The sequence below is a fragment of the Ixodes scapularis genome, unplaced genomic scaffold (genome assembly GCF_016920785.2).
Source record: "Ixodes scapularis isolate PalLabHiFi unplaced genomic scaffold, ASM1692078v2 PGA_scaffold6__148_contigs__length_123643588, whole genome shotgun sequence".
NCBI classification, from domain to species: Eukaryota; Metazoa; Arthropoda; class Arachnida; order Ixodida; family Ixodidae; genus Ixodes; species Ixodes scapularis.
Window position 1 is genome coordinate 55,267,034 of NW_024609881.1, and position 11,191 is coordinate 55,278,224.

Consider the following 11,191-nt stretch of genomic DNA (forward strand, 5'->3'; position numbering starts at 1 on the left):
CCTACCTCTGGACGTAGGTCTTGACGTTGATAAACAGCTGGTTAAACCCCGAGCATTAAATGGTGGTAATAATTGATTTAAACGCTCGGTAGTACTTTGTGTCTTGGGCGGGTTGGGTCCCTAAAAAAATGTGCAATTTTATTGCAGTTCCGAAATTTTAGCTCGCTACAGTGAACTCGCCTGCGTGTTCAGGGTGTCAGAGGAAGCAGATAGTCAACCAAACAACAAAAGCTAGCTCGGGACACCAAAAAAAGCGTCAGAAAGGTCGTAAGGACACAAGGACAATACAACCTTAAATCCGCCACAACACTTTTGTTGAATAAAACACAAAAAAGGACAAACCAACACGTCTTTCGCCAATTTTAGCGGTAATCGGCTCACCGCGTTACGTCTTGCGCGGGTACCGCACCAACCTCGTTAACAATCCAATCCAGTCCAATCCAACCGTACTGCCTGTTCCTCACGGAGTCGGGACGACCTTCCAAGGGTAAGCTCAGTTCCAGCGGTTTTTGGTGGCGTTAAAGCCTTATTCGTGCCTGTTTCTGAAGTATTGAAGCCTCTCAAGGGCTGTAGTCAATTCTTAGTACGGACTAGGTCCTCAAGACGGTTCGAGACATTTTCTTTCGTTAGGCTTGAGCTCGCCGGCCAAGTAGGCTGGGAGGACACGCCGTGGACGTGTCCTTAAAATCGGTTACTTTAAGAACCTTCATTTGCGCGTAAGCTACGGTCATGGCATAAACTTGATTCCGCATTAACGCGTGTCTTAAAAGCAGCGGGTGGAGGAATACTTCGTCCCGCTCGTTTGCTAGAGGGTTTCTTGTTCTGCCCGGGCGCTGTTGATGCCTATAGTTTTAACACCGTTCGCACAACCCGAGCTTACACGCGACGTATGTGCGGCGGTGGTGCTATAGAAGGCACGGTTTTCAGCAACTAGACCACCAAATGGGCGCGTGAAATGAAGCGTGGTCAGCACAAGCCATGCGTGACCAACGAATCCAAAAGAATCTAAAATAATAAGTTTTTGTGTTTCAACCCGGGCTAAATCTGTGGAAAGTAACAATTAAATGCAGCTTCCTTTTTCTTTTTTTTTTTTCCAGCGGGAGCAAGTTAACATGTCGGAGCCGAAGTTCACGACCGTCCCCTTTGACCCCCGTTTCCCCAACACCAACCAGACCAGGTGAGGAAAGGGTGTTTGCAAGCAGCAACTTTGTTGTATCAATGCCTATTCTGTGCCTGGTTAGCCTCCCAGCCGTATGGTGACCTAATGGTGAATTCCACTCGTAGATCGGGAGCGCTTTCCAAAATCCGTAATGGAGGCGAAATAATCCCGCTCCGTGGGACCCTCTCCGAATCGACGAGGGGAAGATGAACTCACATTTTTGGAGCGACCTCTCTCACACCCCTCCTTACCACTTCCCCCTCCGCCGTTCAAAATGGCCGCTGCTCGAACTTGACGAGCCCACCAATGCCTCAGCCGACTGATCTTTCCGAGGACCAGTGACAACTGTCACTGCTTAGGTGCAGAAATAACATGCGACACAGGCCGGGCGAAATTATACGTACCACGGCGCCCGTGTCACAAATAACGAAGACGTCCGCGTTCGGCACCGTCATACTTTTCGGCCGCCTCGAAGCGGCGTTGCACGGACAGCGATTGCCAGCGGTGGAGTTCAGATTTCTGGTACGACTTTAATAAACACAGAGGTAACAAACCGTCGCTTGCACGGTCATTGCCTAATCTCTTCTTGCTTTATTGCACGAAGAAACACCGGCGGAATGCAGTGTAAAAGGTAAACAATCATTGGCTGCAGAATTAACAGGCGTAACCTTGCGTCTGCCTCCGGCTTTTCTGCCATTCTTTTTCTCATTCTTCCTCTCATGATCACAGATGTCAGCGCTTACGATTTACCACGCTCCACAGTCTAGGCTTTGTATCCCTGATCTACGCGAGGTAGAAGCGTTTGAGCCGTCACAATCCCGCATAAATAACCTACGCACCCGAACAGATCCAACTCGACGACCCGACCGTGGCTCGACCGGCTCACTGACCATGCGCACTGCCGATTTAGAAGGAAATCACGTGGACTGCTCTGTCAACTTCCGGAAAGATCTGTGAAATCCCGCAGAGCAAGTTGGGCGGGGTTTGAGGCGCTCCGTGGAGCGGCCGCTGCCAGAGATCTACGAGCGGAAGATGACCAGCTAGAGCCAGATCTGCGAGCAGAATACGCGCGCTCCAAATGGAGCACTTTTGGAGCGCTCGAGATCTGTTAGCGGAATTCACCATAAGTTTCTTGGTAGCCATCGACTTGCCCCGATCCACTAATACAAGCTGGCATGATGCCTCTCCAAATCTAAACCCAAACAAGTGTATATACCTGAATGTATAGGGTGTCCACAATGGACCCTAGTGCTGTTTTTAGTTTTTAAACTAGGTGGCGCAAGTTACTGCCCGTTATCATCCACCCTTCCATCCACGAGCCGGAAAATTGGTGCCTGCACATAGGAAACCTGAAATTTTTGCAGTGTGTGCATTTAAGAGGTCAATTTTACTTGGTGAGAATCCAAGGCATAGCTCTCTTCCTATGAAAAAATGAGACCAGCAAACTTGGTAGGGCCAGCAGCGGACGTATTTGCAGATGACTGAGTTGGTGATGGTTCAGATTCTTGACACCATCCCCCTATGGGTGCAGCGAGCAGACGACAAAGCGGTGCTGTGGGACATGCGGTTTGACAATACAATGTCTTGAAAAAGGCAAATAGCTCGCAAAGAATAAAGACAGAATAAGGAACTAAACTGGACAAGTGGTTCTGTGTGCCTTTCTGGGGAGTGCAACAGATCATGCTAAGTCCTTCAATTTTTTAAAGCAGAGCAAGGAAGGGGCAAGGAGAATGGTGGGCAAGGTCGAGGAAAAGGTAGAACGCCACATGCAACTAACCAGCACGGCTGAAAGTGCAGGTGGGACAGATAAGCAACTCTCTCTCGCATGGCTCTAGCCTAAAGTCTCGGTGCTATAACGTGACGTTGGGTTTCAATTGTTTTCCTTTTGCCGAATTTATTTCTAAGGCTATTCAGTCTCTTATACTTTCTGAGATTAGTGAGAGTTACCAGGGCCCGTTTGCTCGAAGCTGGTTAACTAACCGCGGTTAACCGGATTTCCCTACGAGGGGGAATTTTGAGTCACGTGACCGGCAGAGCAAGGACGGCGGGGAAACATGGCGGTGCCCCGGTGAGTGAGCACCGCTCGCTTTGGAACTAATACGTCGTAGTAGCTGCAATAGCGGGCGCGTTAGTCAGCAATGAATGGTGCAGGAGGTTTTCGCGTTGCCTTACCTCACTTAAAACGCCAAACATGAGCAACGACCTCGCCGCATTTTTTAGATAGACTTTCGACTCTGGCCATTCCTAAGCCTAAATGAACGCGATAGTTGTCGGCATGGCAACGTCTTTGGAAAGTGGATTGCCTTGACTCAATCGACCGGGTATTGATAGCACACAAAAGCATGCTACGAGTGTAGTTACACGCGCTGGACCTGCTGGCGTCTGCAGTAATAACTGTTCTGATGCAAAAAGCCTAAAACAAATTTTACCGTGCACGCGCGTTCGTCAAAGATTTATTATGATTGTTTACTTCAATTCTTCTATAAGTGGAACGCCAGCGCGCGCGGGTTGTAGAATTACACTTCCAGCGTTCTTCTCGATGTTCGGGTAATTTACTAAAAGGTAAATTTTCAGTGGAGCCGAGTTCCAGGTTTTTTCAATTTATGACGGTGTTATATAGAGTTCTTACATGCTGGCCAACCATGCTGCCGATGTACCGCCCGCCTTTCACAGCTCACTTTTTTCTCATCGTTTCTAGGACTCAACTTCGTCGTCCTCTTTCGAACTCGGAAGGAAATTTCAACGAGGCTTTTCTTCACTTCATACAGCCAAATATTTAGAAAATTTCCAAACAAGGGTTAATTTAGTTTTACCTTGCCGATTATTTGTACCACGAGCAATAAAAATTGCTTCTTAAGCTCAAATGTATGCCGCGCTCCGTCGCGAAAACCAGGCAGCGGGCATTTTTGGGTCCCCCCATTTCGGGAAACTTTCCACGGAAGCCACGTATATTCGCTACAGCCAGTAGGTGACACCAGCTACCACCCCATAATAAAACACGGAGCTATCGCTCATCCAGCCCTCGTCAAACTTGGCTAGGTACTTGTAGGTACCTAGTAGGGAAGGGCGGTTAACTTTTAACTGCGGTTAAAGTTAACCGGCTTCGAGCAAACGGGCCCAGGGCACGAGAGAAGGGTGATAGAGTGAAGGAATTTCAAAAGTTCTAGGCCACACTCCATTTTAGCATAACTTGGCAAAGGATCAGTGCTGTGAGCCAATTGGAGCGACTGAGCAAAGCATGTGTGACGGTTCCGCGCAGCTGTTTGAAGCCGTGTTGCTCCTGTTGCAGACCATCTAAACATTTCTGGAGGACGGGAAAGCAATTCCTGAGCTTTCAGATGAAATTTCGGGCAACTGGCAACAGTGACGTCAAGCACCTAGATGGTGCTTAACATAGAAAGGCGAGGGAAGCAACCATACTTATGGTTTTTTGGTTTCCAAGCTAGGTGGCGCAAGCTACCACTTGTTGCAAAGGGTACAGCCGTTAACAATTATCCATGGCTGAAGGGTTGCTACTCCGAAGGACATGGCGGTAGGCGGGCATCTTCGACAATAAGATCTCATTCCAATCTTCATTCCTTCAGTGATACAATGTGGGGGGGAGGGGGGGGGCTGAATTAATTGGTATGTAGGATAAACAGTGCTATCACTTTGCCATGCCAATATTTTAGTGCTAAATCTCCCCTTTATTTAACTGCAAACTAATCCTCTGTAGCTCGAAAAATGTAAATCCTTATAACGAAAAAAATAAATAAATAAATAAACTGAATTATCATAATTACTCAATTGTATGAAGCTCTCCTACTTTTAGTTCAAGATGGCAAGAGCATGGTCTGATTTTGTATAAATGCCTTTGAGGATTAACTCTTCCCTGAACACGCCCATAAAGTGTCGATCACTTGTGATCGATGGGAGTGGAGACCCATTTCAAAACTCCCGCAGAGCTCCTGCACTCGCTGCCCCATTTCATAGGCAGTTTGAAGACGACAGTTCTGGTCATGGGCGTCGGCGGGGGGTTGCAAAAGGGGCAGTTGCCACCCCCAAGCCAGACTCCCCCTCCTCCCTGAGCAAGTGGGGTGACCGTTGGTTCGCTGACAAGCGAAAAAACAACCGAGAATAATTTAAAAATAAAATCGAGAGTAACTATCAAAAATAAAAAAAGGGAGATGTCTTGCCCTGGCATTCCGTGGAAGAAACAATTGGAAAGAAAAGGGCAACTAAGCCCTACTTTTGCCTCTGCGACCCCCCACCTCCGAACCTCGCTGGGGGCGCACCCGTTTCTGAGAACACCCAATCCCCCGCAATGAACACTCAGTGGTGATGAAGCCCACACTCCAGTCCCTAGTAGAAAGTTGATGAAACGGCCGAGAAAACAAGTTCTCGACTTACCTTCGGGCCCTTTCATTTTTGCGCACTCTTACATCCGCATCCATTTGTCCGTGGAAATATTCCCTCAATATCGTCGTGTGTGCCGGGGGCCGTGCGGACATCATTGGGTGGTTGGAAAAAGTCGTGACAAGGGAAAAGGAAAATAACAATAACTATATTCACGGGGGGCAAATACCAAACGCTAGTGAAGTTTTTCCAACTTCACTAGCCTAGCTTCACGTGACATTTTAACGGCAGTTTCTTCTCTTTTCTCCAACTCCGCGCCCCACGTGCTAAGGACGCGGGAATTCAGGTTGCTTTTGCAAAAGGCGCGCCGAGTGCCGCATAGCTGATTAACCAAAGGAGAGGTTTTGGCCTCCAGCCTGGGTAATAAACCACGTGTTTTCTGAAGAGCAAGCCATGAGCGACGGTGAACATGACCTTCTAAGCAGGTTGGGGGGTGGGGCCTCTGAACACAGACGCCCCACCCTTGAATCTCCCCGTTAAAGACGTCTTATTGACGTCTTTAACCCGAATTTTGGAGTGTTCAAGTTGTTCCTGACAACTTAATGAGTGAATATGAACCGAAAGACGCACTGCCGAGATGCGTCAGTTAACTGAGCTGGCATCCCTCCGCCGCGACTGCAGGAATTGCTGGCAGAACTATGTGGACTACCACCGTTGCCACAAGGTAAAGGGGCAGGACTACGCCCCGTGCGAATACTTCAAGAAGGCCTACAAGACACTGTGCCCCAATGCCTGGGTGAGACCCTCAATTACTCAAAACTTAAGCTTGAACTTTCCTCGTTTTCTCTCTAAACGTACAAAGAGCTGGTGTAAGGAAGTATCAGGCTGTCGAATTCAACACGAATGGGCCTTATCCCAGTGCGCATTTGTATAATCACTTGTGTGGGATAATGCTAACTGCCATATTTTCCGGTCTATAAATCGCTCCGCCCCATAAAAGGCCGTCTTCAGTAAATAATTTCGACAAGCTTGATCATGCTGACAAAGACCAGGAAGCACAGATTATGACTCTCACAAACCCAAGCAATTTTTTTTTTTCTCTCACAATCTGCCCTCTCACCCTCCTACAGTGTCCTTCCTCCCCTGGTCCATCTGCCTCCTTCCCCTTTCCCCTTCCTTCTCCTCCCTCCCCCACCCTCTCCCTCCACCTTCCTTCCTCTCAGTCCCTTCCCACCCTCCTTCAGTGCTTTCCCCACTAAGTTTATGGAGGAAGCTGGATTGGTGTAGAGGTCACGTGACAACAAGTCACGACGTCAGTTTCTCCGTGAAATTTAGTGGGGAAACTGGATTGTGAATTGCTCGCATGTGACAGTCCTTTAGGACGATTTTGTCACAGAAAACGACCCATAAAACATGTCTTAGTTTAAAAGTTGGTATATAAGTCGCACCTATATATTTGTACGGTAGGCACGGCGAAACTGCGTCAATAAATCTGTGTATCATAGATATTGCGGTTACATGACAGAGGGATCTTATACACCACGTGGAATGCAAAGTTTACCAAGGCACACAGAAAACCTTTTGTCACTTGTGTTTCGTGTGTGGTGTATAAGATCCCTTTGTCATGTAACAGGTGCTACGTGGGACAAACAGGAAGATGTTTGAATGATAGATTACAAGAACATTCATATTCGCTCAAAGGGCTTTTGCCAATTCAATGCTGAGAGTGCAAATGTTGGCCTGACTTTGGCAGGGTCGCCATTCTGGGCACACATGGGGATAGGGTGATGAGAGAGATTATAGAGGCCTTCCCTATTTCATGTCACGGGCATTCATGTCTTGAACCTTCACTGGCGCCGTCAGCAAAAGAGATATCCTTTCTGCAGGAAAAAATGAGTCACATAGTGAACGACAGTAGCGTACCAACTTGTTTTTGAGCGGGGGGCAAACCAGACCCCTTCCCCCCTCCCCTCAGGGCCGGGGGGCGGTTCCCTTGGTATCCCTTGGGCGGCGCCGGCCAGTGTTTGCCCTGCCCAGTGGCGGCTATTTCAGGGGGAAGGGGGGGGGGGGGGGGGGGGGAGGGGCAAAATACATGCCTTGCTCGCCCACTCTGAGAACTGGGGGGGCAAGCGCCCCCCCCCCCCCCCCCCCCCCCCCCCCCGTGTGGCCCTTTTTTTTGTGTGCAATCTTTTTAAGATACTGTATACTTTTTTTTTTCTGTCTGTGTTTCCTTCATTAAAATTCTTACAGTTGCGAGCACAGCGTTGTCCTGTCGTGTTTGTTCTTCTTCGTAGTCCGTGTTTTTTTAGCTGTTTTCTCCATGATGTATAACGTCAACTAACTGGCCCAGTTTGCCACCTTTTTACATATGTAACTGTCAGTGTTTCCATCTAGATGAGTATTGTAGCAGGATGCATTCGCATAGTCGCGGAATGCACACCTGTACAATGCACACGTCGGTGCAACGCCCAGTTTAGCAGTTGTGTTGCACTGGCCAGATCGGCCATCCACAAGGAGAAGGCCAAATGCCCTTTAGAGGAAGACCCATCCCCACTTTCCGAGCATTTTTACAAGCCACAATTCTAAACTACTTCCTGGTCGCAATCGCAGTGCAGTTTTGTTTCTTAACCCGTGGCCATGACAATGCTTAATTCTCATGTATCCACATTAAGGGGTTAATGTGTGCTTTACGAGCAGTTTGGATGTCTGCCCTGACTGCATCCCTGCAAGTGGTTCTGCCTCCCTAAATCTACTTTTTTTTTTTTTTTATCTTTGAATTTTTTTTAATGTGAAACATCCTTTGGCTAGTTGCTCGGCATTTTGTGCAGTTCAAAAAGGTGCAGCGACCACGAAGCTCGACGCCGATTATTTGACGGGGGGGAGGATGAACGAAAGAAGTTGTACGCCGAATGGCTAACAGGGAGGTCACATGGCTAGAGGTGGGCGAAAAGGAGATGTTTGCGTGATCGAGCGAGGGCGCACTGGCAGAGGAGTGATTGGCGGTAACGCAGCTTTTTGGGATCTGCTATAAGTCTGTGCAGTATGCATTAGGTTATCTCACGAAGAGTGCCGTGAACGTAGGCGTTTAGCTGCACGGAATCTCTGTGATTAACGGCGTGAGCAAAGATGTTAGACACCCGAGTTTGAGCACTAGAGACTAACCCCACACCACACGGACTAACATCAACGTGCTTGACTATAAAGTGTAACCGCTGAGCGATTAAGCCCAAACGTTTCGCGTGTGCATCAAAACTGCCTAGCAATTTGTCATACATTTTTTTTATCGGCTGAATTTTATGAGGAACCTGTGACGAACAGTTGCGTCGATTCCCCTCTAAACTTGGCGGGGAAATTATTGTTACGTGACCTCAGGTAATGTTACATTAATTTTTCTGCTGGATTAGGTAGGGAAATTGACATCATGCAACATCAATTTCACCACGAAGTTTAGCAGGGAAATTGATGTGACCTGTCATGCTAGCACGAGCCGCACGACGTCAATCTCTGCAAGTCTGTGTCTGCACTTTCCGGCCTTTGTCAGCACAAAAAAGCTGATGTAATTCTTGTCCCCCTTTTTTTTTTGTCAGAATGTGTCGGGTTTCAGGGGTCGATCACATTTGTGTCAATTTTGCATAGTTGATATTTGTATGCCATTTCTGTTTACTGGGAGCATTGTGTTACACTCCTGCGGAACGCCCTTCCAGGCATCCAAAAGGACACTGCCCCATCGCCTTCCGAGAATTTCGGAATACATAACTTATAACTTTTATTTGCAAAGTACAGCTTTTAAAAGCTAGCAACTTCCGTTTTGAGTCCGACGGAGCGTGGCGCAACCACCACCCACTGTACAAGCTGTTGTTATTGCATGCAGCAGTATTGTATCATCGGCTTGGACTCCTCTTCACTGATTTACGGAACTAGCAGGCATCAGTTTAGATAAGAACCCGTAAAAGTTGGCCCTAGAAATAAATAGGACACCCGAGCGGAAATGTAATGAAGTTTTACCTGGCAGTTAATCACAAAAAGTAGCAAAGCTATGTTCCAATTACCATATTTTTCAATGTAGAAGTTGCAGCTTTGTAGAAATCGTACCCACACGTTTGTACGGACGGCATGGTGCAACTACATCAAAAAGCCTGCTCATGTATATTATGACGGCACTATATGCGCAGGTGAGAGCATGGTTCAATATGCTCATCAACGAAACGAACAAGGAATGCAACCCTTGTGGCAATTTTCCACGGTTGTTGTCCATACTTGGAGAACATAATTTGTATGAGCTAGACCGTTGTACAAGATACACTGACAAAACTATTAGAAAAAGAACCACCATAATTTGTACACTGGAAAGTATGATACTTTGGGAATATCCCATGATGTCAAAACACTGTGATTGCTGGCCGATAGCTTGGTTTCCGCCATGGAAAGTACAGAGAAGCCGCATTGGTGATTCATTGATTTGGCACTCTGCTCACTAAAGAGTGAGACAGTTGGCAAAACGTGGCACAGTTGTTGAGGTGAAATCGATGTGATTTTGTGTGCACAAACATTTTAGAAGTACTAACTGTAATTGGGCCAGGTTGCAAGTTGCTAAAAAAATGTAACCTGCAACTGCTGAAATCTCATTTTACCTTGGAAATTACCAAGTGGCTGTAATTAACTTTTTTAGGTTAGTCATTGTCAAATAATAATAATATAACATTGCTTTTGTTTTCAGATTGACAAGTGGGACGACCAGATTGCAAATGGCTGCTTTGCGGGCAAGATTTAGTGCCTGAGAAACCACCTGAATAAAGTTCTGCTGTGTAGAGAAGTGCGTAAATACAACAGTGGTTGAGTATTCTCCGTGCCATGTCTGCTTTGAGTCCTCATTTTTACACTAGTAGGAAGCTCTGCTCAGTGATAGGGTCACTGTCATACTCAGGTGTGGAATAATAAACCCTTTCTGAAATTTACTGCTGTCCGGTGGCCCAGGTAGCAGTTTTAACTTTTGGCATACTGACGGTGGTAGTAAACGTGTAGTCTGTAGTATCTTACCGGGCATCGTTCAATCTCCAACCCCGCCCGTTTCGATCTGGATGAGTATCGTACCGGCGTGCGATCATCTATCGCTATTGCGTGGAGCACTTCGAAGACCCCAGGCTAGCGCTGTACTGCACTAGCTAAATTGCCCATCTACTGCTGAGAGACCATAGAGTTATTAGGGAGTTTTCGTAGACCGCGTTGCCCCCTCCGCTAAGCGTTCCGCAACGAAGAAGTTGCTACTGCGCCTGCGCGCCGATAGCCTTGACTGTGGAGTTCCCGCTATCGTAGCGGATTGCGGAGGGCCTTGCGGGACGGCGAAAACGATCTACGAAAATTCCCTATTATAATGCATACATTATAATAACTCTATGCGAGAGACAAGTCGCTCGTGGAGACAGACTAAGTTACAACTCGGCAACATTGGCCTCAAGCCGCCAAGAATGTGGCCATCACGTAGTACGAGATGTCACGTGATCCTCTACGCGGCGACGGGCGGGATTGGGGCGGGCGTGTGCCAGGCGCACGAAAGTGTCGTCTGCTCCGCACTCCTCAACACGTTTAGGTGTCTACGATCTACGACGTTCGACGACGTCTGCACAACTGCGGCATAAGTCTGCGCACGTGGTGTCCGTGGTGGGGACGAAACTCCGATAGACAATAATTATGAACGGC

The 11,191-nt window shown here is 47.6% G+C and overlaps 1 protein-coding gene across 1 annotated transcript; it reads left to right on the forward strand.

Annotated features, from left to right (window-relative positions):
• The first annotated feature begins 380 nt into the window (after window positions 1-380).
• On the forward strand, window positions 381-10,339 carry LOC115311829 (cytochrome c oxidase subunit 6B1). The gene is made up of 4 exons (XM_029970680.3): window positions 381-487; window positions 1,098-1,177; window positions 6,176-6,290; window positions 10,212-10,339. Exons 2-4 carry the CDS (start codon window positions 1,113-1,115, stop codon window positions 10,263-10,265), a joined length of 234 nt encoding a protein of 77 aa, XP_029826540.1. The 5' UTR covers window positions 381-487; window positions 1,098-1,112; the 3' UTR covers window positions 10,266-10,339.
• Window positions 10,340-11,191: the final 852 nt, after the last annotated feature.